Source organism: Bison bison, unplaced genomic scaffold, assembly GCF_000754665.1.
Source record: "Bison bison bison isolate TAMUID 2011002044 unplaced genomic scaffold, Bison_UMD1.0 scf7180017864484, whole genome shotgun sequence".
NCBI lineage: Eukaryota > Metazoa > Chordata > Mammalia > Artiodactyla > Bovidae > Bison > Bison bison.
The window spans coordinates 1,382,213-1,409,341 of record NW_011495044.1 but is presented as its reverse complement, the minus strand read 5'-3'; the positions used below and the strand labels follow the sequence as shown (position 1 = coordinate 1,409,341).

General features: G+C 50.0%; 1 protein-coding gene and 1 pseudogene across 1 annotated transcript in view; both read left to right on the top strand.

Annotated features, from left to right (window-relative positions):
• Positions 1-27,129, top strand: part of CFAP57 (cilia and flagella associated protein 57) — a 68,236-nt gene that overhangs the window by 30,757 nt on the left and 10,350 nt on the right. The window contains exons 12-21 of the mRNA XM_010862624.1: positions 612-773; positions 4,799-4,954; positions 6,063-6,156; positions 6,770-6,960; positions 10,675-10,848; positions 12,271-12,429; positions 15,051-15,194; positions 23,448-23,564; positions 25,097-25,231; positions 25,314-25,457. Coding sequence (XP_010860926.1) covers positions 612-773; positions 4,799-4,954; positions 6,063-6,156; positions 6,770-6,960; positions 10,675-10,848; positions 12,271-12,429; positions 15,051-15,194; positions 23,448-23,564; positions 25,097-25,231; positions 25,314-25,457 — 1,476 coding nt within the window. The remainder of the gene's footprint in view (positions 1-611; positions 774-4,798; positions 4,955-6,062; positions 6,157-6,769; positions 6,961-10,674; positions 10,849-12,270; positions 12,430-15,050; positions 15,195-23,447; positions 23,565-25,096; positions 25,232-25,313; positions 25,458-27,129) is intronic.
• Positions 20,295-20,911, top strand: LOC105004864 (annotated as a pseudogene).

The following is a 27,129-nucleotide window of genomic DNA, read 5'->3' as shown; positions in this document are numbered from 1 at the left end:
TGCGAAAAGTTGACTCATTGGAAAAGACCCTGATGCTGGGAGGGATTGGGGGCAGGAGGAGAAGGGGACGACAGAGGATGAGATGGCTGGATGGCATCACCGACTTGATGGACGTGAATTTGAGTGAACTCCGGGAGTTGGTGATGGACCGGGAGGCCTGGCGTGCGGCAGTTCATGGGGTCACAAAGAGTTGGATATGACTGAGCTACTGAACTGAACTGAACTGAACTGAATGACTAATAATGTTGAATCTTTTCATGTGCTTGTTTGCCATCTGTATTACTTCTCCAATGAGATGTCTCTGTATCTTTTGCCCACTTCGTAATTGGATTATTGGTTTGTTTTTTTTTTAACTGTTGATTCTTTTGTGTACCTAATAACTGACTCTAAATATTCCAAATCCACAGAGAACATATACATAGCCTTGTCTTTTCATTCATTCCCAGAAGCCCGTGAGGGTTTCTGTCTCACTCTTTTCTAAGATCAAATTTTCCTCCCAGGGAGGCTGTGCCCGGGCTTGCGTGGGGTGGGGATCTTGCACAACCACTGACTCAGTCCTGGTCTGCACGGCCTGAGAATGAAAGCCTCCTCACCATGCTCGTTCTCCTCAGATGTCGATCACCTTTGACGACCAGTTCCTGCTGAGCGTTGCCGAGGATGGCTGCCTGTTCACCTGGAAGGTCTTTGATAAGGATGGTCGGGGAATCAAGCGAGAGAGGGAGGTGGGCTTTGCTGAAGAGGTGCTCGTTACCAAGACAGACATGGAAGAGAAGGTAAGAATTGGACCTGACGAAGAGCAACAGGGAAATTGCCTGTCAGGCCGCGTCCAGTGTCCTGGGACCGGCATAAAGCCCCTCCCCAGCCTGGCTTCACCTGTGCCCAGTGCAGACCCCCCACCCCCACTGCATCCTGTGTCCTTCCCACCCGCCTGCGCTTCTGCCATGTAGTCGTTCTGACTTACACTGAGCTGTGCTCTCAGCCTGTGACCTAGCTCTCCTCTCCTACTCTTTGCAAGCAGGTGCTGCTGCTGCTAAGTCGCTTCAGTCGTGTCCAACTCTGTGCAACCTCCTAGACGGCAGCCCACCAGGCTCCCCCGTCCTTGGGATTCTCCAGGCAAGAACATTGGAGTGGGTTGCCATTTCCTTCTCCAATGCATGAAAGTGAAAAGTGAAAGTGAAGTCACTCAGTTGTGTCCGACTCTTCTCGACCCCATGGACTGCAGCCCACCAGGCTCCTCCATCCATGGGAGTTTCCAGGCAAGAGTACTGGAGTGGGGTGCCATTGCCTTCTCCTTGAAAGCAGGGACTGTGAAATAATTCGCATAATTATTGTGACATAATTAATGACCAGCAGTTTCCAGCACATGCCAGGCATGCGGGAGACAGTCAGTAAATACTTACAAAATTAATGTGACACACTGAGTATTCCAGTTGTATCTGTGAAACTTAAATAACAGCTGGTATCTGGAAACTTTTTTTAAAAAAAAAAAAGAAAAAGATATTTATAAAACAGTCCTAAAATTCACTGCTTTCAATAATAAAACAATAAAAGTAATAATATCCAGTAACCAACCGTTTTTTTTTTTGGGGGGGGGTGGACTTCCCTGGTGGCTCAGTGGTAAAGAAGTGGCCTACCAATGCAGGAATCATAAGTTCGATCCCTGGATCAGGAAGATCCCCTGGAGGAGGAAATGGCAACCTACTCCAGTATTCTTGCTGGGAGAATCCCATGAACAGAGGAGCCTGGTAGCTACAGTCCTTGGGGTCACAAAAGAGTTGGATACAACTGAGTGACTAAACAACAACAAACCTTTTATTTAGGTTTGCCACAAACCAAACACTGTGCTAATTACCAATACAGGAGATACAGGTTTGGTCCGCGGGTTGGGAAGATCCCCTGGAGGAGGAAATGGCACCCACTCCAATATTTTTGCCTTGGAGAAATTCAATGGACAGAGGAGCCTTGTGGGCTACAGTCCATGGCATTGCAAAAGAGGTGGACACGACTTCACGACTAAACAACAGCAAACCTTTTTTTTAGGTTTGCCACAAATCAAACACTGTGCTAATTACTTTATAAGTATTTTCTCATTTGAATCTCACAACTGGAGAAGATACTATTGTTTTCCCCCATGTTTCAGGAAGTACTTTTGGAGAGGTCCAGTGGCATGTCCATAGTGCTACTACACATAGAGTATTACAGTTAGGAGAAGGCCCAGAGCACCAATCCAGACTTCGTCCACAGCCCACTCCATCATCATGACCTCAGAGCACCTTTCCTCCTGTTGAGGCAGCCAAGAGTCCAATCACATGTGTTTGGAGAGCTCTGAGCCCTGTGCTCCCCGAGGAAGAAGCCCAGTGGGTAGTATTCTCTCAGGGCGTACAGAGCGTGCACAGCTATGCACTCACTGCCGTTCATGCAGAGTTTACTGTGCATTCGCTGAGTACCTGCTGTTTGCTGGTCACTGGGGCTGCATATGTGGAAAGACAGGCGGGGCCCTGTGATCAGGAAATTCACGGTCACGCAAGGAACAGCGACAAGTGAAAGCAGCGGGACCACAATGCCAGAAGGGCCCCGTAGTAGGATGATAGTCCCCAGGGGATTCCCGGAGATCACTCCGCGAGCTCCCTGGAACTTCCTGCAGGAAAGGGAAGTGGGAGGAAAGGCTGAGGGAGAGCCTGTGACAGTTGGGGTCTAACCTCCTGCAGGCAGGCACCTGTGTCTCCTCCTCCTCCCTCTTCTCTCTTCTTCCCCGAGCAGAATACACCAGGCTGCACCGAAGCCTGAGGTGTCTGGGCTGCCCCCTGACCCCGCCCCCAGCTAGGCCTGACAGCGCTGCTGCCAACCGGAAGTGACCAGTGTGTGTTCCCCTCGCTTCTTGAAATTCCCTTGTTTCTCGGGCTCCATGCGCCCACACTCTTATCATTGCCTGTAAGCCACTGACTGTTCCTCCCCAGCAACATTCCTGGCCCTTCCTTCACCCGGCCTTAAAAGTCACATTGCCCAGAATTCCCAACTCTTTCTTTGTCTTTATACTCTTTATGACATTGTATGTAACTCTGTGATTCACCCAGCCACTTAGTCATTCATTTATTCATGCATCCAACTAGTACTTGCAGAGGGATCTGCCACGTGCCAGACACTGTGCTAGATCTGGGATTACAGAAATGAAGGACATAGACAGTCCTGGAGTTTATATCACAGGAGAAGGTGTGGTTAAAATTTTATTTATTTATTTGGCCCTGCCACATGGCTTGCAGGAACTTAGTTCTCCAGCCAGCAATTGCACCCACACCCTTGGCAGTGAAAGCATGGAGTCCTAGTCACTAGACAGCCAGGGGATTCCCTAGGTAAAATCTTAAAGGGAATCAAATGTGTAGTGAGTGTTATGAAGGAAACGGTGCTGTGGGAGCCCAGGGAAGGGACCCTGACCCAGGCAGACTGGTGTCTGAGGAAGTGAGCCTTGAACAGAGCCTCCAGAACATGAGTGTGTGCAGATGGGTGAGGGAAGGTGCTCTGAGGAGGATGCCCCTAGCTAGTGGGGCTGGAGTGGAGGGGGTGCTGGAGAGAAAGTTTGGAGGTGAAGCAGAGAGAGGTGCTGAGGGGGCTTCTATAGCAGGTTTCAGACTTTGGAGACGGTTCCTAAGGCCCCATTGATGATCTGAGTTAGGCAGTGACTTGGTAGACTTGCATCTGGAGAGACTTCTCTGCAGCAGCCACGTGGAGTAGGACAGAGGCAGGAGGATGAGCAAATGCTTCCAGTGCAGCGCGTCAGAACCGGGGGTTCCGGCCAATAAACATATCCCACTCGTCCCCGGCAGACCGCCAGGGCCATGTGTTCATCTGATAAGTGTTTATTTGGTGCTGACTCTGTTGCTGGTCCTGTGCTGGGCTCCCAGGATCATGCAGGGAAGCAAGCCAGGCCAGGGCAACCCTCAGGGAAGGTCCGGTCAGGGGAGGTGAGCTTCACCCATAGTCCTCTCACTCATCTTCACCACATCAGGTACCATTCCCTAAAACCTCTCCGACATCTTTCCACTCTGCTCTGCTCCCCGACCTCTGGCCAGGCTCTTACCATCCCGCAGCAGGACCATGCAGGGCCCCTCAACCAATGCATCTGCCCTCAGTCCTTCTCTGACCCAGCCTGGGTGCACACTGCCTGTCTTTGGGCACTTCTCACAATTGGTAATGATGTGTCTACCTGGCTGATTCAGTAGGCTGTAAGTTCCATGGAGGCAGGAATCCTGATTCAACAAATACTTTTCGAGTGCCTACTGTGTGTTCAGCACCATTCTAGGTACCTGAAATACATCAGTGTACAAGACCAACAAAGATCTCAGCCTTCTTGGAGATTGAATTCTGGGGCGGGGATGAAGCCAAAAGGCAATAAACAAAATAATACATAACATTTGAAAGTGCCAAGATCTAACGGGATAATGAAAAATAGAGCAGGGTAAGAGGTGGGGAGTCAGAGTGCTGGGAATGGGAATAGCAAGGGGAAGGAAAATCAGGTCCATGTAGACCTGACTGAGCAGGTGACATTTACGCGTATCTGCGGGAGAGATGTGAGTTATCAGCATAATGCCTGTCGCTCAGTGGAGCGCCACACTGAATAGGTGTTTTGGAGATAGAGGAAGAAGCTCATGTGTCTCCAAGTGTCTGATCTGTGTCTTATGTGGAAAGATGACGCATGCTCTGAGCAGAGCTGCAGGCCCCAGACAGCTCAAGGCCACGGGGTTTAAATAGTCCGATTCAGCCGCACTGTGAATGTTCTTGATTCTGTGTCCTCCTTTCAAAGGCTCAGGTTATGTTGGAGCTGAAGACTCGTGTGGAAGAATTAAAAATGGAGAATGAGTATCAGCTTCGACTAAAGGATATGAACTATTCTGAGAAGATTAAGGAGCTAACAGACAAGTTCCTCCAGGAAATGGAGTCCTTGAAAACAAAAAACCAGGTCTGTTAAATCAACAGCCGCAAATAAGAAATTTCCTATTCACTCAAAACAACCAGCACTCGCTCAAACAATAAGACATATGATCATGTTGATAACACCATAAATGCGTACAGCAAAGTGCTAAGTGAAAAAAGAGAAAAAAGCAGAATATAAAAAACTCTTTATGGTGAATGCTACTAATGAGGTAAAACAGACACACCTAGAACAATTTTTAAGAAAATAGATAATGATATGATCATCTCTGGAAGTTGAAATTGTGGATAGTTTGAATTTAGTTCTTTAGGCTTTTCTATAATTTCCAGATTCTCCACGAGGAGAATATATTACCTTTCTGATCAAGAGAAACTTACTTAATAGCAAAATGAAAAGTAACAAGAAAAATAAAGTATGTAAAGAGAAAGCGTACAGAATATTGATCTCCAGATTGTCAGTAAGTTAAGTAAAATTAGTCTAAATGACCTCTCTGTCATTAACATTGGTCCAAGATTCTCCTGGAATGATTCCTCTATTCCGTACAAACCTGCCTGGCCCTTCTTCCAATGCTGCCAATTTTTTGCTCAAGTGATATTTGGTTCTTTTATGTTATCTCTATGGGTCTAAAAACACCCTGGCAGTTAATTTTAGTATTTCATTCATTTAATCAACAAACATCGGTGCCCTCTGTACACAGAGTACACAGTTAGGTCCCTCCCCTGTCTGCAAGGACCTTTGCTGCTCCATTAAAGAAAACACTTTCTCAGAAGCTGACACATTAACATATCCAAGGATTTCCTTTGAGAGCAACGTGCTAACAACAGAGGATTCAAATCAATCCTTACCTTTTCCACCCAAAAATCCATTTGGTGCCTGTCCGAAACTGAACTCATGATTGACAAGATCCATTTCACAGAAGGGATCTGTATAGAGATAATATAGAACTCTCAGAGCAGACTATAATACAAATAAAAATGATAGCTTGAATGTTGTTCATAGAACAAAGTAAGAGTGCAAAGTAAGGGCTTGGGAAATGTTTGTGAGTGAAGGAGGCTATTACTTATACAATGGGTGCGCTCACAGTGATGCTTTCAGCAGACGTGTAGAAATGCGAATATTTGACTCTGTGTCTTAGGTTTTAAAAACGGAAAAAGAAAAGCAGGATGTACTCCATCGCGAACGCATGGACGACCTCCTGGACAAACAGAGCCGGGAACTGCAGGACCTAGGTGAGGCCACCCATGCAGGGCCCTGGGCAGAGGGCCGTTGGTTGGGGGCAAAGTCCGACAGCCCTCTGGCTTCAACCCCGTCTATAAGCAGCCTGCCTTTATCCCCTGGAGCTCACTGTGGTTTTTATTCCTGTGTATTTACTCATTCTTTAAACACAGGTTAAATACCTACTGCATGCCAGTAGGAGATACAAAAAAGTGTGGGTCTGGAACCTAACAGACTGCATTGGGTTCCAGACTCACCCTGACTTGCTGGGTGCGCTAGGGAGTCACCAAACCTCCCCCAGCCTTACTTTACTCTTCCATAAGATGGGGGTACTGGCGCCTGTTTTGCATACTCAGGGCATTCTTCTTGGCCCTGAACCTCCAAACATCCCTCTACACTTTCCTGGAAACCTTTCTGCCTAACATCGAAGGGAGGGAATCAGGTTGCCTTATAAGACGATAGTGTGGGGGCCCTATAAGGAAGATGGGTGTGCATTTGAATCTGGCCTGTCGAAGCAGAGGCTCTAGCTGGTGCTGGAAGGGAACGGAAAAGCAGCCAAGGCTCCTGAGTGTCCCCGGGGCTGGTGCTACTGTCTCTCCTGAAGTAACCTTTCTTGCTTCTCTCCAGAATGTTGCAACAACCAAAAGTTGCTTCTGGAATATGAGAAGTACCAGGAGTTGCAGCTCAAGTCCCAGAGGATGCAAGAGGAGTACGAGAAGCAGCTTCGGGATAACGATGAGACCAAGAGCCAGGCCCTGGAGGAGCTGACTGAGTTTTACGAGGCCAAACTGCAGGAGAAAACCACCCTCCTGGAAGAGGTACTCACAGGAAGCCGAGCTGTGCCTCCTGTTGACAGTGCCATCCTGCAGCCCTGGCCTGGGAACAGCGCTGAGAGCTGTGGGGAGCCCCGCTTGGCCTCCTTTTCCTTCCCCACCTTCCTTCCTGAGTGTGTTTCATGGCCTTGTTTTGTGCTGTTTCTGTGTTTGTGTCCCTGGCAGCTAGGGGCCTCCCTGAGGGGGGAGGTGCTCAGCTTTTCAGACCGAAGTTCCTTGGCTTGACTAAGTTCATCCCCATTGTTCTCTTCTAACTGTATCTTCTCTGGGGAGAGCTTTCTAGCAGAAGCCTGTAGAACCTGGAGACGAACAAGGTACCTGAGCCATGGGGAAGGTGGTTGCCTGAAACCCTTCGTAGCTTCTCATGTCTCACAAGATGAAATCATTCCTTCACGGACTGAACAAACAGACCTGCCTTACAGGTTTACCAGCATAAGTGCTGGGTGGTCAAGCAAAGTGAATGTGGGGCCAGGTTCTCGGTTGGGTGAGAGAGGCGGTCACACAGACTAATGTTCATCAAAATGTAGACGGGACAGTGGGGGACACAGACGCAGAGCACCTGCCCCCTCCACCTGCTAACCCACCACCCGCCCCCCACATCCCCTGCCACTGGCCTGCAAGGTCGGGAAAGACTGGTAGGAGCTACAGAGATCCTGGAGGCATGGAAGCTGGAATTAACCAGGAGACAGGGAAATGCAGGAGGTTAAGAGAGAGCATCCAGGCAGAGCAAAGTCATAGAATGTTCCAGCAGATGGGGTTGCCGCAATATCTCATTTCCTGAGATGAAGAGAAAATTGAGAGGAGGCCAGATGGTCTCCTTTTTGGCACAAAATTCTGGCAGATGGTGTTCTTCTGAGAGTGACAGGGCAGGAGAGTCATGAAGGTGTGGAGTGATTTTAGTTTTTGTTTTTTGTGTTTTTTTGGCTGCTCTGGATCTTCATTATGGTGCCTGGTCTTAGTTGCCTCATAGCATATGGGATCTTAGTTCACCAACCAGGGATCGAACCCACTTTGGAAGGCCCATTCTTAACCACTGGACCACCAGGGAAGTCCCATATGGAGTGATTTTTGAAGGGAATGACCAAGAAGAGGATGGGCAGGTCTGTAGCTGAAGGCCTAGCTGCCTGAGGCTAATTCTGGCTGCAGTGACCCACCAGGCTGTGTCCTTTTCCACAGCAGGGCTCTGCAAGAAAATGTGTGAGCAAGGAAGGCACAGGGCAGCCCTGACCCAGAGCCAGGGCTTTACCAACTGGTGAAAATAATGGTCGGCTGGGAACCAGCCACTGGGTCCAGGCCAGAGAAAGTCAGTAAGGAACCAAGAGACAGTGGATGAATCAAGACTGGGCCAGGGAACGTGGTGAGGTTGAGAGCCAGGGTGGCATACCTGGGATCCAACAGAAAAGTCACTTGTGCTCAGGGAACAGGGCCTGTATTTTAAGACTCAGAGGTGGCACCGTTCCAGGGGTTGGGCCTGAGAGTGGATGCAGGAAGATAAGGGTCACAGCATCAGGAGACATCCTAGGGTCCTCTGTAACTACCCTGATGATGGCAGGGAAGCTGCTGAGTCGGCATCCAGAAGTCCTCGGTGAACTGGGACACTGCCCAGGTGGTGGGGGTGGACTCAGTGGGAAGTAGAGGGTGGAGGCCCTCTACTCGGCAGAGGCTGAGCTCAGAGAGCAGAGAGCCAAGAGAATTCCACCCCGACCCAAGCCCACCTGATTCCAGTTCTACAGCTGCCCTGCCTACCTGCCCAGCCCCATTTCCGGTTGCCCCATCCAGCTTCCCACATCCAGTGATGTGGAGCCTCTGGAATTCTTCTATAACAACCTCTGAGCCCCTGCTCAGGACGATGCTTCTTCACTTGGCTGCTGGTGTGCACCCTCAGGGACTCAGGACAAGAGCCAACTCCTTGACAATTTTTCCCCAACCACTCACCGTCCTCCTCCCCCTTTTACAGGGCTAAGCATCCCTCTGTGTTCTCAAGGCCCCCAGACCCCTTTTGTCCTTGTGGCTTATACAACAACATCTCAGTCTGCCAGGCTCTGCTTTTAGGGTGAATGGATCCTCCCAGAGTAGTGAAAGGCCAGCCTTCCTCCCCAGACCTCTCATAGTGATGACAAGGCTTTTTTTCTTTTGAGTCAGCAGGATTTCAACTCAGAACTTTGCTAGAGAGATGCCTCCCAAATGTCATCTTACTAAGCTGACTGGGATTCTTCTACTTTTTAGCAACATCTCTTAGATCAAGAGCAGGGGCTTGTGGGCCCCTCTAGGTTACAGACGGAGTCCACTGGGCAGACTTCCATCCAGCAAGAGTCTGGCAAAGAGAAGCCTTTGTCAGGAAGTCATTGAGCTCAGTTTTAAAACACCTGCCTCTCTCAATCTCCAAAACACTCGGTCAAGGGATGGTATATGCAACCTGGGAGAATGCCAGGGTCAGAATCGGAAGAAAGCCACTGATTCTGCTGAGATCTACAGTGTCTACCCCCAGGCAGCAGTGAGCAAGGAGGGGTCCTGCCCCATGCTCCACCAGGCAGAGCTTGTTCTCCCAGCATCTGAGCTCTAGGCTTTTACTCATTCAGCACCAACTCTATACCATATGCTGTGCTGGGTATTCACTGCGGTAGAGAGATGTGGCCCTGCCATCATGGAGCCTCCATGTCAAACAGGCATTTATTATGTGATGGGGGATATACAGGCTTCACACAGGAAATGATACCTCAACCAAGAGCTGGAGGAAATGTCAGAGAAAGCCACGGGAAGAGGCTAGAACCAGAGGTACAGTGAGTACCACCTGTAGCTGAGGACCAGGCACATTGGGGGAACTGCAGTTAGTTCACACTGGCAAGAGCTCAGGGCGGGAGTGATGGCTGAGGCTGGAGAGGTGAGCCAGGCCTGCCTTCTGAGGGTCTGTGGACCGGGTTCAAGAGTCCAGGCTCTACCCTGAGGACAAGGGTGAGGCAGAGAAGGCTCTCAAGTTAGGGGCGGCATGACCAGGTGTGTGGTTTTGAAAGCTCCCCTAGACTAGAGGATGAGATCAGACTGGAGGGAAGCATGACCAGAGGCAGGAGGCCAGCTAGGAGGCTGAGAACAGTCCAGGCAAGAGATAATGGCCTGGGCAGAGGCAGAGGCATAGAGAAGTGGCTGGATTCAAGAGGTGGAAGGGGTGGTACTGATTGGATTAGGGAAGGGGGAGAAATTAAAGAGCCACTCATTCATTCAGTATTTGAGTACCTGCTGTGGGCCAGTGTGCATTGTACACTGGGAACTCATGGTGGGCATGATAGGCTAGGTTTTTACCCTCAGGGAACTTAACATCTAATGGGAGAGACAATCAAGTAATTCTAGAAATAAATATAAAGTTGTAAGTATCACAAGTTTAGTGAAAGGAAGATAGAGGGGGTTGCTGGTGTCAGTGTGAAGAAAGCCAGGGGTGGAATGGCGAGTGTTCTGATGGGACAGTGATCAAAGCAATGGAGCGTGAGGCCTGATCTGGTAGGGAGAGAGGGACAAACAGGACAGGAAGAAAGTGGAAGGGCCAAGGGACCCATGGCCTTGTTTTCCATTTCTGTGCTAACACTCGGTCTTTCATCCCCGTGATGGCCTTCGATGCTCACCTTGCCCTGGGCTCTCTGAGCTCCAAAGTGCCACCTGTCCCCACCTCCCCAGGCTCACACTCTTCTTCTCTTCTTTCCATGCCAGGCACAGGAGGATGTCAGGCAGCAGCTACGGGAGTTTGAAGAGACCAAGAAGCAGATTGAAGAAGATGAAGACCGTGAGATCCAAGACATCAAGACTAAATATGAGAAGAAGCTTCGGGATGAAAAGGAATCAAACCTGAGACTCAAAGGAGAAACAGGCATCATGAGGAAGAAGGTACCGGGCTGGTCTCTGAGAGGCGTGGGGGGCAGGCCTGGACCGCACTGCAGAGAAAGCATGGGGTGGGTGGACAGACGTGGAGTCAGCGAACAGTGGCTCTGCCCAGGGTAGGGGCCGGTGGGGAGTGGGGCGACTGGCAGAATTCCCACCTGAATGTCCTCATCTCCAGCAAGTGGGTTTGGAAAGCAACGCCAGCCAGTGTGAAGGTTCCCCCTGCACAGACAGGCAGACAGATCCTTACCACACCCTCTGATGGGGTAACCATTGGGGCTCGTCCTCCTCTCTCCTGTTTACAGGAGACAGGGAGGTTCACCATGGCCCTGGTGAACCCTTTGGGCTTTCCTGTATTGGCAAGTGGGATTTAGAGTTTTCAGAGTTAAACCTTAAAGTGGAAATGAGGTCTTTGGACGTGAGATAGATAAAGTCTGCTCCTGGAGGTGTCCTCAGGCTCTCAGTGTAGGGAGTCAGGGGTGTTCCTGGTCGCACACTGTGGGTGGGAGAAGGATTGGGAGTAGAGAGTACTTAGTTTACAAGGCGGGGGAGATGTTTGTAGTCACTGACGGCCAGGCAAGGAGGCATTCAGTTCACAGATCCTTACAGAATTGCCAATTCCCCCCCAAACATTTAGCCTTTGTTGTCGTTCAGTTGCTCAATCATGTCTGACTCTTTTCGACCCCAGGGACTGCAGCATGCCAGGCTTCCCTGTCCTTCACTATCTCCCAGAGTTTGCTCAAACTCATGTCCATTGAGTTGGTGATGCCATCCAACCATCTCATCCTCTGTCATCCCCTTCTTCTGCCCTCAGTCTTTCCCAGCATCAGGGTCTTTTCCAGTGAGTCAGTTCTTTGCATCAGGTGGCCAAAGTATTGGAGCTTCAGCTTCAGCATCAATCCTTCCAATGAATATTCAGGGTTGACTTTCTTTAGGATTGACTGCTTTGATCTCCTCACAGTCCAAGGGACTCTCAAAAGTCTTCTCCAGCACCACAGTTCGAAAGAAGCCAAATGCAAAGCCAGTTCACATTCTTTCCTATTAGAAATCACACTACTACCCAATCCAGGGGCAGTCATGCCTTCCCTTCTTGGACATGACTAAGATCACATGACATCACTTAGGTCACTCATCTGTGACCTTGATGGAGCATGGAGCCCAACCTTTCGAAGTCTGTGCAGTCATGGGAAACTCTGGATCCGCCAGGGGAACTGGTCTCTGGAGGCTCTCACGGCAGCTGGTCCTTCCTCACATAAGGGATGGGACTGGATCTTCTTGCCCAGAAGCCCACATCGCCCATTTGGCCTGGGAAATTCCTGATAGTCCCAAATTCCGATGAGGTGCTCCTAAAATCCTCAGGCAGTGGGGAGGAATGGAGGTGCGTTCACAGGCTCTGGGGTTCTCTGCTGTTGCTGTTTGTTCCCCTAGTTCAGCAGCCTGCAGAAGGAGATTGAAGAGCGAACCAATGACATTGAGCTCCTGAAGGGGGAGCAGGTGAAGCTGCAAGGGGTCATCAAGTCCCTGGAGAAGGACATCATGGGCCTCAAGCGGGAGATCCAGGAGAGAGACGAGACGATTCAAGATAAGGTAAAGGCACATCCTCTGTCCCTCCTCAACTCCAGCCCAGCTGGACCCAGGCCATGAGGACAAAGCTCTAGGCAGACTCCCTGCCTTTTGACCTCAATGGGGGATGAGCTGTCAGTGAAGTGCCTACTGTGTGGGTGGCACGGGGCTAAGTGCTGTCAATTCATCCCATTCAATTCCCCTCAAAACGCCAGGGACTGTGAGCAACCCAGTTATATAGCTCAGGAAACTGGTTCCCAGGGTGAAGTGTCTCACCCAGGGTCGTAACAGTTTATAGGTGACAGATTTGTGGTAAGAACCTGAGTGCTGACTGCCAGGCCCCGGCTCACCTCTGTGCCAGGCATCCCAGGGTGACCATCTCATGGACTGGGGGCAGCTCGCCCAGCGCATCGCCCGTGTGGTCCCCCTGATCAGAGAGGAACTCCCCTGCGGTGAGCCCTGTAACCACTGGGGACCGCAGAAAGTGAAATCACTTTTCTGGATAGCTTTCTCACAAAACAGTAAGAGACACATCACCTGTTGTGAGGTACACCACCTCCGTATCCAACATCGCATGTCCTCCTCCTGAGCAAATCCAGGCTCCTCGCCCTCCTCTCGTCCCCTCTGCCCTTGTTGCCTTAGTTGGATGCAACTCCCAGGTGGTTGAGGACCTGGGTTTCCGCCTAGTGAGCTAGGTTCCCGGGCAGCCTCTTCCGCTGGCCACATGGCAGCCTCCGGCAACTGATCCAAGCCTTGTTTTCTCACCTGTGAATGGGGCGCTCAGGGGGTCTGACAAAGACAAAATGAGACCGTGCCTGCATGTCATTTCTGCAGGTGAGCATTTGCGTTTATATCTGGGCATTTTTTTTAGGTAGGAGCCAAAGCTCTCTGCAGATTCTTAAAGTGTTTTTTTTATTAATTTTTATTGGTGTATAGTTGATTTACAATGTTGTGTTAGTTTCATGTGTGCAGCAAAGTGAATCAGTTATCCATATGCATGTATCCACTCTTTTTTAGATCCTTTTCACATATAGGTCATTACAGAGTATTGAGTAAAATTCCCTGTGCCATAAGTAGGTCCTTACTAGTTAGCTATTTTTACATGGAGTGGTGTATATATATTAACCCCAATCTACTGATTTTTTGTCCCCCCCCCCCACTACTTAAAGGGGGGTTTGACAAGAAAGAGGTTAAGACCTCTAGAAAATTGCACCAGCCTAACGGGTCTAACAGCCTTCCATCCCACTTCCCATCCAGGCTCCCTGCCTCCACACTCTGTAATCATTTCAGTCTCCCACTTTAAATTCTTTCACAACTCTCAACTGCATGTGGCAAGGGTCAGCAACCTTTTTTTCTGTGAAGGGCAAGGTAGTAAGTATTTTTGTCTTTGCTGGCAGTGTGGTCTCTCTGCCACAGTTGCTCAGTTCCACTCCAGTAGCATAAAATCAGTCATAGACAAGACATCAATGAATGGGCTTGGCTATGTTCCAATAAAACTTTATGAAAATAGGCAGAAGGTCAGATTTGACCTGAGGGCTATAGCTAACCAGCTCCTGGCCTCCTGGATAAATTCTCAACTATTTAGACCCTTGCCTTCCTCCCCGCTTCCCCTCCAGCCCTATTTCTCACTGCCTCCATCTACCACCACCCTAACTCATGTGAGTTCTTCCCAGCACCCTCAGTACACACCATGCCTTCTGTGTGCCAACCTCTTCTACGACACCTGTCACAGTGTAGCTTTACACTTGTTGGCACATCTGCTCTCCCAGCTAGTATGTTTTCTCTTAAGGGTAGGGACTGTGCATATTTCTATTTGGAATTTGTAACCTTGGCAAAAGATCTCTCTTTAGCAATAACAGATAGATCTACACTCCAGTTGTCATTGCCTTGCAACACATTGCCCCAAGACTTAGTGGTGAAAAACAACCGTTTTATTTTGCTTGCAGGTTGTGTAGGTCTAGAATCCGGACAGGGTACAATGGGATGGCTTGTCCTTGTCCTTGATGTCTGGGTCCTAGTGGGCCCTCAGTTGGGTGACTCCAGCAGCGGTGGGCTTGAAGACCAACAGCCAATGTGGCTTCTTTAGCCCCCTATCCAGCCCCTTGGCCAGCATGACTGGAATGCTGGGCTTAGCTGGGACTGTTGACAGAGCAGCTGTCCAGCCTACAGGTCTCAGAGTGGTGGGACTTTTGACATAACAGGTGTCCTCCCCCAGAGCACGTGTTCCAAGAGAACCAGGTGGAAGCCGCTCGGTCTTTTCCGAGATAGCCTGGGAAGCCACACGGCATCACTTGAGCTGCGTTCTTTGGGTTACAAGGAGACCATAAATCCAGCCAGATGCAAAGGGAAGGGATTAGACCCTGCCTCCTGATGGAGAAGCATAAGGTCATATTGTAAAAGAACGCTTAGGATGAGAGGTGCTGTCCAGGTGAGCTTTCTTCCACGCAATCGACCACAACCTGTCCGGATGGGTGAGTAAATGACTGAAGTCTGGCACAGAAGCTGGGGAGTCAGTGGTGCCCCTGGTGGGGGAGCCCCTGTTTGTGTCCCCTCAGGAGGTCACAGGATTTGTGTTCTGTGCCTAAAGGGATTCCATACCAGGGCCTCCGGATAGCTGTTTCACGCCTCCCTGCTCTCACCCACAGGAGAAGCGAATCTATGATCTGAAAAAGAAAAATCAGGAACTAGAGAAATTCAAGTTTGTGCTCGACTACAAGATAAAGGAGCTGAAGAAGCAAATAGAACCTCGAGAGAATGAGATCAAGGTGATGAAGGAACAGATTCAAGAGGTGAGAGGCCATCTGGACACCCTGGCCTTTGTCCCGACCGTTCCTGGCTGGGGTTGGTGTTGCGAAGGTGAAAGCAAGCTCTCCTCACAGCCTCTCTCTGCTCCCAAGGTCCACACCAGCCTCCACTCCGCACAGGAAGTCAAAGGGAAGGCCTGAGGAGGGGTCCAGTGGTGCAGAAGCAAAATGCTTTGAGATTTGGCTTCCCTGGGCCCTTGGGTGGGATTTAACCCTGCTCCTCCCCCGACTCCCTTCTGTGCCCATGTTCTGAGCCCTCAAAGGGAAACCGCAGCCTTTGAGGCTTCAGCCACCAGGGGGCGATGTCAACTCAGCAACCAGCTTGTCCACCAGAAAGTACATCCCTCTGGATTCAACATTTTTTTCTTGGACTAAACATGTTGGTGGGGGCCCTACGGGAGGCGGCGGTGTTTGGACTTCATCTGATAAGGAGCAGGAAATCCTCAGAGGCTCTTGAGCAAGAGAATGGCAAAATGAAGTGTGTGTTCTGGGAAACAAACAGGATGAAGGCAGAGAAAAGAGAGGGCTTCTGAGAGTCCAGTGGGGTACAAGTATTCCCCTTCAGCCCCTCTGCCTTTCCTTATGGCAGTGTTTACCCGGAAGCCTGCCCATGCTGGGCAGAGAGCAGCTGCCTGGGGTCCATGGCTGATCTGAAACTGAACTCCTAACATCCCCCTAGGAGAAGGTGATGGCACCCCACTCCAGTACTTTTGCCTGGAAAATCCCATGGATGGAGGAGCCTGGTGGGCTGCAGTCCATGGGGTCGCGAAGAGTCGGACACGACTGAACGACTTCACTTTCATTTCCCACTTTCATGCACTGGAGAAGGAAATGGCAACCCACTCCAGTGTTCTTGCCTGGAGAATCCCAGGGGCGGGGGAGCCTGGTGGGCTGCCGTCTATGGGGTCGCACAGAGTCGGACACGACTGAAGCGACTTAGCAGCAGCAGCAGCAGCAGCAACATCCCCCTAGTCCAGTTCCCCCATTTCTCAGTCAGTGGCACCAAGACCCACACCAAGGTGCTTAAGGTAGAACTCTGGGCACTTTCTAAGGTCTTCCCTTGTTAACCCCCGTATCCAAATCACTGATGCCTGTCTGATTGATCTCCAAATGATATTTCAGATCCAACCCTCCTTGCCCTCTGCTGCCACCCACCACTCCAGTCCACACCTCCCTCCTCTCTTCCAGACTTGACCCCAGCCTCCAGTCTGGTCCCTGCATCGACACCACAGCAAACTCCCAGTGGTATCCCATCCCACCTAGAATAAAATTCAGACTCTGCCGAGGCCCCTGAGGCCCCGCGTGATCCCCTCTCTACCTGCCCCTCCAGCCGTATCTCCAGGCTCCTTCTCCAGCTCCAGCCTGCAGGCTTTCTGGCGGTTCCGCGGACGAGCCATGCTTTCCCCATCCAGAACCTTTGCAGATCTGTTCCCCCTGCCCAGAAGGCTCTCAGGATGACCATCACCTAACTGGCCGCTTTGAGTTGTTCACATCTCCGCTCCTGTGTCACCTCCTCAAGGAGGCCTTCCCTGACCATCCTATCCAAAACAGCCTCCTGCTCCCCCTCCGTCTTCTCTAACTGTGCTGAGCGAAGCTAAACGTAAAAGGTATAGGATGTACCGACAGCCCCATTAGGACTGGCTCCACAATAGCTGTGGTGGAGCAAAGCAAAGCCTCTTCTCCAGGAGGCCCAGAAAAGAGGCCAGATGGTGTGACAGGTCCAGGGCTGATGCATCCAGAGAGGACTTGTCCTTGTGACGGTGACTTTCTCCCTGGCCTCTGGGATAAGGAAGAGTGTTCCCAGCTGGCCACAGAGCGGCTTCCTAGTGCCCTCCTGCCATTCTTGAATGACCTCAGGCCCCAAGAATGGCAGCCTGAGCAGATAAGACAGAGCAGGGGCCCCACCTACCTGGAAGGTCGATGTGCCGCAGGCCCCAGACCATCACTGCCTCCCTTCTCCCCCCACTTCATCTGACATTTGTTAAGTGCATTTCAGGTTGGGTCAGTTGTCTTGCACTGCCACACACCTGAAAGATTATTCACTTTCCCTTCAGTACCTGGACCAACCGTGACTTTGATCCTCAGCAGGGAATATGCCCCCCTCACTTTGGGAATGAGTCAAACAGGACCCCTTCAGCCCCACCACAGGTGCCAGTCTCCGCCAGGGCTGATATCTGGGCCCAGTTCCTTCCCCAGGGGCCCATGACCCAGGGGCTTCCATCTGGGGGTCAGACACCTCTGGCCCACCTGCTGCAGCCCTGCCTGGAAGTTCCTTTCCCTGCAAGAAGGAAGCTGCAAGTCCTTGGTGCCTTTGTAGAGCTGAGACCTGTGTGTGGAAGGAGAATACTACCCCTCCTCCACCCCAAATGCTTTTCCAGCTTCTCTTTGATGAGTCATGACTATCTCCTTCCTAGGGCAGGAGTTTCCAGAACCTTATTTTCCTTCATATATTTGTTTCTTCATCTAGTGCAGGGTTTTTTCTCCTCGGCACTAATTACACTCTGGGGTGGATAAGTCTTTGTTGGGGGGGAAGGGGGCTATCCTGTGCCTCGTAGGATATTTAGCAGCTAGATACCAGTAGCAGCCCACACGCCCCCCCCCCCAGATGTGACACCAAAAATGTCTCTAGATGTTTTGCCACATGTCCCCTGAGGAGGCAAGCTGCCTCTCCCCAGCGCCCCACCCCATTGAGAATCTCTGAACTGGATGAGTAACACATGACAAGGAGCTGGAATTTCCCCACCAGGAACAGGATGCTTGCTCCGCTATACCAGCTAGTCTCCTGGCTGTCCAGCCAGTGACTCAAATTTAACATATTTCACAATTTTTCCGTGCGCTATATTTTTTTTCTCAGCGTGGTTTGAGGCTTTGCTCATATCACTTCCTTTCTAACCTAATCTGCCATTGCTGACTTTAAGATTGTAGAGAAAGAGGCACAGCCAGCTACAGGCACTCAGATAGACCTTGGAGAAGCCCCTTTCTCTCTCTCTTTTTAAAAAGTATTTATTTAGCTATGTCGGGTCTCAGGTGCAGGGTGTAGGCTCAGTAGTCGGGGCATATGGGCTTAGTTGCCCTGAGGCATGTGGGATCTTAGTTCCTTGACTAGGGATTGAACTCGTGTCCCTTGCATGGCAGGGCAGACTCTTAACCACTGGCCCACCAGGGAAGCGTCCCCTTTCACTCCCGCAGCGGCCATCTCCTTGGTCTGGGGCAGCAGCCTCTCGCCTGGGCCACAGTGGCGGCCTCCTGACTGGCTGCCTGGTTCCAGTCTAGCTCTCGCCATCAAACCTTCTAAGGTACACATCAGGCCATGCCACACCTTGGGTGAGACCTGTCAGCAGCTCCCTGAACTCTCAGGATAGAGGCCATGCTTCTGACCAGTTTAAACTTCTGGCCAGGATAGAGTCTGAGCTTCTCGCCATTCGAGCCTGAGCCCTAGAGCCCTGGATGACCCAGCTCAGCTGACCTGTCCAGCCCCCTCTCCCCCTTCCTCACATGCACCCCTCCAAGGTCCAAGGGTGTCTGAACCACTCACAGCCTGCAGAGATGGACCAGACTCCCATGCTTTAGGTCCTTTCTGTGCACGGCTGTTCTCCCTGCCTGACATTCTCCTTCCCAACTTGCCCTCTAAACCCTATTCCTCCTACAAAGGCCGACTGAGCATCCCTTCCCTGGGGGCCACCCCCACTCTCCACTGTGCACACACAGGGCTCTTTCTATCCTGACTGCAGACGATGTTTATCCTGCTCCACCTGAACTTCTCATTGACTTCCCACTAATCCCCCTAGACCCAGGGCTTCTTGAAGACAGAAACTGCCTCTCAATCAGGCCCGTATCCCCTATGCCCTTGACAGCCGGCCAGTCCTTTCTAACAGATACATTCTTTGGTTAGCTGTGCAAATAACCACACTTGCTCTGTGTCCTCCATGAGGCAGCTCCACAGAGCTCTGCAAACATTGAATGTTTATCTTATCATTCTTCTTCCAGAGGCAGGTTGTTTCAGGCCCCCCTCCCTTCCCCCTCTTTCGCTCCCCTTTGCCCTTCTACATCTGCGATGCATTCATTCATTCACATGAATATTTACCGAGTACCACCTTTATGCCAGGCATTGGGTCAAAGGGCTCCTCTGTCCATACAAAATGCTTCCAGTAATTAGGCTGACATTCTTCTAAACGTTGCCCCTCCCTGTCCAGGATGTGGTTCCTTAGGGCTTGCTGGTACTCTAGAACGTGACTGGGGAGCCTTGAAATCTGACCAAAGGGCCTGGGTTAGAGGAAAGGGGCTACTCCATTCAGTCATGAAAAAACCCTGTAAACTCCCCCAACCTCCCCCCTCCAAAAATAATAGTCAGCAAACCTCTCTAATAACAGGAATGCTGCTGCTGCTGCTGCTAAGTAACTTCAGTCGTGTCCGACTCTGTGCGACGCTATGGACAGCAGCCCTCCAGGCTCCTCTGTCCACAGGATTCTCCAGGCAAGAATACTGGAGTGAGTTGCCATTTCCTTCTCTGACAGGAATGCTGGTGTCCATCAGATTTGGCCTGTCAATCAGACTGCACTCCATTGCTTTTGGCAGGAATTAAATCCGTGAAGCGCTCACCTACAGCTGGTCTCCTCCTAATTAGAAGGTCTGATCGTCACTCACAGGTCTTTGGTTAATAGCAACGCAACAGTGAATAGTCTTTCAGAAGCATGCGGATAGCTTCTTTTTCTTTTGAAAATAAGACACTCTTGAGTTGTACTTTTCAAGAACTTTTCAACAGAAGGATGAGGGAAAGGTGCCTTCTCAGCCTCCTCTTTCCTATTTGATGCTTTAGACTGGGGATGCCTGCCTGCTGGTCCCATCAAAACTTTCTGCCTTACAGTCGGCCCTGCTGACTTGTGGCCGCAAAGAGTCAAGATTCACTCACGCGACTTCACAGAGTAGACAAGGAAGGGGCTTGTCTGCAGAACCTTGCCTCAGGCTCCAGGTTCCAGTAGTCAGGAGTCATCAATTTATAAGGAACTCAAGAAAAGAAGGTTGAAGGAACAGAGAAACTAAGGGGAAAAAAATTCATAGCCCAGAGGCCCCGGCTGCTGAAAGCCGCGGGGGCGGCGTTGGTCCAGGTCCGGGTTCCTGTCCCGGTCCCGCAGAGGCGGCGACCGCGGTGGGAGGAAGGAGGTGTGGGACGCGCTGGCCCACCGCCGCTATACGCTGCAGCTCCATCTCGACTCAAAATGAACTATATGCCTGGCACCACCAGCCTCATCGAGGACATCGACAGTGAAAAAGCACTTGGTCCTGCTTCGAGATGGAAGGACACTTATAGGCTTTTTGAGAAGCATTGATCAATTTGCTAACTTAGTGCTACATCAGACTGTGGAGCGTATTCATGTGGGCAAAAAATACGGTGATATTCCTCGAGGGATTTTTGTGATCAGAGGAGAAAATGTGGTCCTGCTAGGAGAAATAGACTTAGAAAAGGAGAGTGACACACCTCTCCAGCAAGTGTCTATTGAAGAAATCTTAGAAGAACAGAGGGTGGAACAGCAGACCAAGCTGGAAGCCGAGAAGCTGAAAGTCCAGGCCCTGAAGGATCGAGGCCTGTCCATCCCTCGGGCAGAAACTCTCGAGGAGTATTAAGTCTTCTGCGCAGAGACTGTCGCTCTTGGGGAGCAGGGCTGTCACTAAACGAAGTGACAGCCTGGTCACCTCACACATGTGATGAGAAACTCTATAGAGTTTTGAAAAGTCATTTTTATTTTTAATTCTTTCACAGATGCAACATGAAGAAATCATGTGTTCTGTTTTTGTTTTTGTTTTTTTTCATTTTAATTACAAAATCACCGTTTAAAGAAATAGTGGCATGGACTCCTCTCGCTCATCACTGTGGAGCCAACAGCTACTTCTTTACATTGCTCTTCTCACCCCAAATGAGCGGCTACAGGGGACAGTCTTCATTTACTTGTAAATAAAACTCGAATCTCAAAAAAAAAAAAAAATTCATAGCCTGGCTATAGAAACACATGATCTGGGCTACCATATCAGCCAAGGGGGTCGGGGGCTTCGAGGATGGCCAGGAATAAAAGGAAAGGTTCGTTCCAAAGAGGGAACTAGAAGGGAGGTGCCCTGGTAGTAGGGGAAATACTCCCACTGAAAGACTTCAGTTCTCAAATATAATTTTCATTCCCTTACTTTCTTCGTGGAGGCACCGTTGGTTTGTAACGTCATGTAAGTTTCATGTTACCACACTGTATCTCTACCTCTGCGTGCACTACAGCATGTAGACTTGGTTTCCACCCATCAGCACACAGCTGCTCCCCTTTATTCATGTTGCCCTCCCCTGTCCTTCCCCCTCTGGTAACCACTCCTCTGCTTTCTGTATCCTGTGCTTGGTTTGTCCATTTACTTTGTTTTTTGCTTTTTTTCAGTTGAAGAATAGTTAATTTACAATGTTCTATTAGTTTCAAGTGTATACTTTAAGTCATTCAGTGATTGTGATTGTGTGTGTGTGTGTGTGTGTGTGAGCTACCATGGGTTTCCCTGGTAGCTCAACTGGTAAAGAATCTACCTGCAATGCAGGAAACCCTGGTTCAATTCCTGGGTCAGGAAAATCCTCTGGAGAAGGGATAGGCTACCCACTCCAGTATTCTTGGGCTTCCCTGGTGGCTCAGATGGTAAAGAATCTGCCTGCCATGTGGAAGACCTGGGTTCAGTCCCTGGGTTGGGAAGATCCTCTGGAGAAGGGATAGGCTACCCACTCCAGTATTCTTGCCTGGAAAATCCCATGGACAGTGAAGCCTGGTGGGCTACAGTCCATAGCATCATAAAGAATTGGACACGACTGAGCACAGCACAGTATAAGATACTGAGTATAATTGCTTGTGCTACACAATACATACTTGTTTACCTATTTTATACATAGTGGTGTTTATGTGTTAAGCCCAAACTCCTAATTTATCCCCCCCCCCAACCCTTAATATCCCCTCTGGTAACCGTAAGTTTTTTATGTCTGTGAGTCTATTTCTGTTTTATAAGTAAGTTCATGTGTATCATTCTTTTTAGATCCCACATATAAGCAATATCATACGGTATTTGTGTTTGACTTACTTCACTTAACACGATAATCTCTATGTCCATCCATGTTGCTACAAATGACATTACTTCATTCTTTTTTATGGCTAATATTCCATTTTACATATGCACCACATCTTCCTTATCCATTCATCTGTCAATAGACATTTAAGTTGCGTCCATGTCTTTTATATTCCAAAGACGAGTGAAATCATACAGTATTTGTCTTCCTCTGTCAGACTTGTTTCACTTAGCATAATACCCTAAAGGTCCATCCATGTTATTGCAAATGGCAAATTTTCATTCTTTTTATGGCTGAATAGTATTCCATTGTGTGTGTGTGTGTGTGTGTGTATGTGTGTGTGTGTGTATATGTGTGTATATATATATATATATAATATATATATCTTCTTTATCCATTCATCTGTTGATGAACACTTAGATTGCTTCCATATCTTGGCTATTATAAATAATGCTACAGTAAACATAGGGATGCATATCTTTTCTAATTACTGTTTTGGTATTTTTTGGATGAGTACCCAGAAGTAGGATAGCTGGGCCCTCTTTTAATACTTCTATTCTTAATTTTTTGAGGGATATCCATACTGTGTTGCATAGCGGCTGCACCAATTTTCATTCCAATGAATACTGCGCAAGAAGTTCCTTTTCTCCACATCTTTGTTAATCCTTATAGTTTCTTGCCTTTTTGATAATAAGCATTCTAACAGGCATGAGGTGATATCTCATTGTGGTTTTGATTTGCATTTCCCTAACAATTAGTGATCAGTCCTGGGTGTTCTTTGGAAGGACTGATGCTAAAGCTGAAACTCCAATACTTTGGCCACTTCATGCGAAGAGTTGGCTCATTGGAAAAGACTCTGATGCTGGGAGGGATTGGGGGCAGGAGGAGAAGGGGACGACAGAGGATGAGATGGCTGGATGGCATCACTGACTTGATGGACAAGAGTTTGGGTGAACTCCGGGAGTTGGTGGTGGACAGGGGGGCCTGGCGTGCTGCAATTCATGGGGTCGCAAAGAGTTGGACACGACTGAGCGACTGAACTGAACTGAATTGAACTGAACAATTAGTGGTGTTGAACATCTTTTACCATGCTCATTGGCCATCTGTATGTCTTCTGTGGCTTACTTTCTTATTCTTGACTCTTTCCCCACTGCTTTCTATAGATGGAAGCTGAACTGGAGCGTTTCCATAAACAGAACACACAACTAGAGCTGAACATCACAGAACTGTGGCAGAAATTAAGAGCCACTGATCAGGAGATGCGCAGAGAGAGACAGAAGGTATGAGGATTTTCAGAGTCTGGCAGCTCTTGGATGCAAGAGCTGGCACCTGTCTGCAATGGGCAGCTGGCTTCCAAGAGACAGAGCCAGCCCATCGCTAAGATACATTCCCATTTTAACTCGCATTCTTTACTTGCTCACAACCCTGGCCTATTTGAGGCTCATGTAAATTTACGTGACTGAATCCATCTGAGACTATAAAATGGTTTTGGGTAGAGCAATCAAGGAGGTGGAAGGCAGGGTTATAAGGATGCTTGCAACACTGGCTTGTGCATCCTGGGAAGGAGCATGCTCAGAGAGGTCCTCTGTAGTAGGTTTTTAAAGGCTTGACTACCAAAATAGTGTGAGTTTAAGGGACCTCAGAGATCACCTGTTCTGGTCTCTCTGTAATAAACAAGGAAAGCAAGGTCAGAGAGATTATGAGATTAGAAACTTCACCCAGAACTCATAGCTATTTAGCACATAGAGGCCAGTGCTGGAAACCCAGTCTTCTGGTCCTAGGCCAGGACTTGGCTGCACCCCTACCCCCTGGTGGTTCAGACGGTAAAGCGTCTGCTTACAATGAGGGAGACCTGGGTTCAATCCTTGGGTCGGGAAGATCTCCTGGAGAAGGAAATGGCAACCCACTCCAGTATTCTTGCCTGGAAAATCCCATGGACGGTGGAACCTGGTAGGCTACAGTCCATAGGGTCGCAAAGAGTCGGACCTAACTGAGCGACTTCACTTTCACTTCACTTTCACCCCCTGGCATAGAGCACCTCATAGTGTTGGTAGAATCAGATGGAACTTTTCCATCTCCCACATCAAGCCTTGACTCTGGACTTGATAATACTAGAAGCTGCAGAGCTATCACCGTGAACTGACACAGATCCTGCCCTTTCCAAACTGAAGAGGTTAACAGGTGATTTATGATGTGTGCATAATAATTAACTGTGCAAGGTAGAAAATTATGGAGCATGATTAAATGGGCTGTAGGAGCAAAGAGAGAAAAGAGGCTCTCTAGGTCATGGGTAGGGGAAGATGGGTACCTGAGACAGTATGGTGGAAGAGCCCAAATTTACAGATGAACCATTCTGCCCAATTTTGTCATTCTCTTCCCTACCCACTCATTCATAGCAACCCTTAGGAAGGAGAAGCACTGGATGAGCTAACTAGGGGGCAGGGAAGCCCTGGCTTGGGATCCGCATGAGGGAATCAGTGCTCTCCATCCTGGCTCTGAAAGGAGTAGGTGACCAGTGGTACCTCCTTTAGTCTTTTAAGGCCTGTGGTCCTGGAAGAAATCCAGAGCCAATAAAGAAATCCATGTGTGCAGCCTCTTAAAGATGCGAAACTATTCAGGCCAGGGGCATGGGAGTTCAGTGCTTCCCCGAGGGCTCGTGTGCCCCTCCTGATCTCTGGGCCCCATGTGGCCCCTGGCAGTCAGTGATGAGTCCCAGATGAGCTGTTTCTTGTCCCTTTAAGCAGCCACGAGGCTGCAGCCCCTGTCCCTGGAGAGACCCTGCAGGGCCAGAAGTAAATGCCTCTGCTCGCAGGAGTGGGACTTGGAGGCGCTGGTCAAACGGTTCAAGACGGACCTCCACAACTGCGTGGCCTACATCCAGGAACCGCGGCAGCTGAAGGAGAAGGTCCGCGCTCTCTTTGAGAAGTACGTGCAGCGGGCAGATATGGTAAGCTCTGCCTCCCACCCCTGCCCTCCCCTGTCCTCTGGGCTCTCCCCTCCCTCGTGGCTAACCCCTTCTGCCCTGTCAGGTGGAGATCGCGGGGCTGAACTCAGACCTGCAGCAGGAGTACGCCCGTCAGCGGGAACACCTGGAGAGGAACCTGGCCACTCTCAAGAAGAAGGTGGTCAAGGAGAGTGAGCTGCACCGCACAGATTATGTCCGCATCATGCAGGTACCCACACGCGCCCTTGGAGACCAAGCCATCAGAGATGAGAAAGTCTGCCAAGGGGCCCTCCGAGACCACTGTCCTCAGGGCTCCCCCAGTGTCTGAGGGAGCCACTAGCTTTCTCCAAAGTTCCTTCTTTGACTCATCTCCTCGAACCTCCCAGAGCTCATCCTGGCGGTGACCATGGCCCAGAACCCCGCCCAAGGAGGTTTTCTCAGCATTTTCATGCCTACTCCTGCACTTCCAAGGCCCATTCGTTTCTGCCCCATCTCTCTTCACCAGGCACCTGTTTCCTTTTTCAATCCCCTCATCTTCATGCAGAGCACTCCTGCACCCTGCCTCAGGCCTCTCCTTGACCCCGTTTCCCCTGGACCTGCATCCACATGACTTTAGCTCTCCAAGTCACTCCCTTCCATCTCTTCTTTTCTGTTTCCAACTCTTGTTTCACCTTACTTTGCCTTGCTGTTTTTAGTCTGCTACCTGTATCATATGATCCCTGCTGGCCAAGTCCTCTCCCGGGAGCATGGCCAAGTCTTTTGTCCTCTCCCGGGAGCATGCCTGTCGCCTCCCATCTCCTCTGGCTTTTCTGATGCCTCAGGTCCCAACTCTTCTCTTGGGTCCAGAGCCAACTACACCAACCCTAAGGGTTGTCCTCCCCCTGATTTAATGAGGCCTCCCAGGACCCTTCCTCTGGCTATTCAGAGAGCCTAACCCCATTACTACCGCTTCCACTCAAGTACACTATCAGGACTGCCAGGCAGGATTCTGCTGCCAATTTCTATCTGGGTATCAGTATCATCTGAGGCAGTTAATGTGAATTAATAGTAAGAGAAAACATCAGAATTACGTTTATAAGGCACATATCTTTTAACATTTGTATTTCCTTAATGCTATAATTTAAATACCAGAATGGGAATGAACTGCAGTTGGACTATAACAAATCAGTTCCGAACACAGCTGGGAAGAGCACGGTGCCATCTAGGCCAGACCCAGGCATGGTGGGCCTCATGCCACCATGCCCCTGCTCATGGCCCAGCTCCTGAGTCCTGAAAGCAGCCAGAGGCCCAGAGATGGAAGCGGATCCAACAGATGGGACTCTTCACAGCAGCTGATACACTAGGGGTATTGAGCCATTGCTAGGGGTAGGAGCCATTGCTAGGGGTCTTGAGTGTTCCCTAGCGTGGAGAGGCCCCGTGGATGCTGCAATGCAGCATGCAGGGCAGGGGGACCAGGTGACTACAGGAGAGGTTGTCAGCTAGAGACACTGCTGAACTCTCGTCTGTGATTTACCGCCAGAGCACAGGCCTAAGGGGTCCTCCAGGGGCTGTGTGCCTCTCTCTGTGCCAACCAGGCCCCCAAAGCAAGTATCAATCCCAGGAGAAGAAGGAAAAGGAAAGAGGGCGGAGACTACAGGATAGATAAGAGTAAGAGTATCAGCAGGAGGCTGCTCAGGGCAGAAGGTCCCCCTTTGGCTCCCCCATCCCCCAGGGACTGCCTGCCCACTCCTGCTGAGCCAGGGGGAGAGTCAGGGGAGCAGAAGCAGAGTTGACCCAAGCAGGGGACTCTGACAGCAGGCAGAAGAAGCCGTCAACAAGGAGCTCCTTGGAGAGTGTTTGCTGCAGCGGCATTGTAAACCTGCGTGCTGCAGAGCCCTGCAGATGCATAGAAGGGCTGCAGG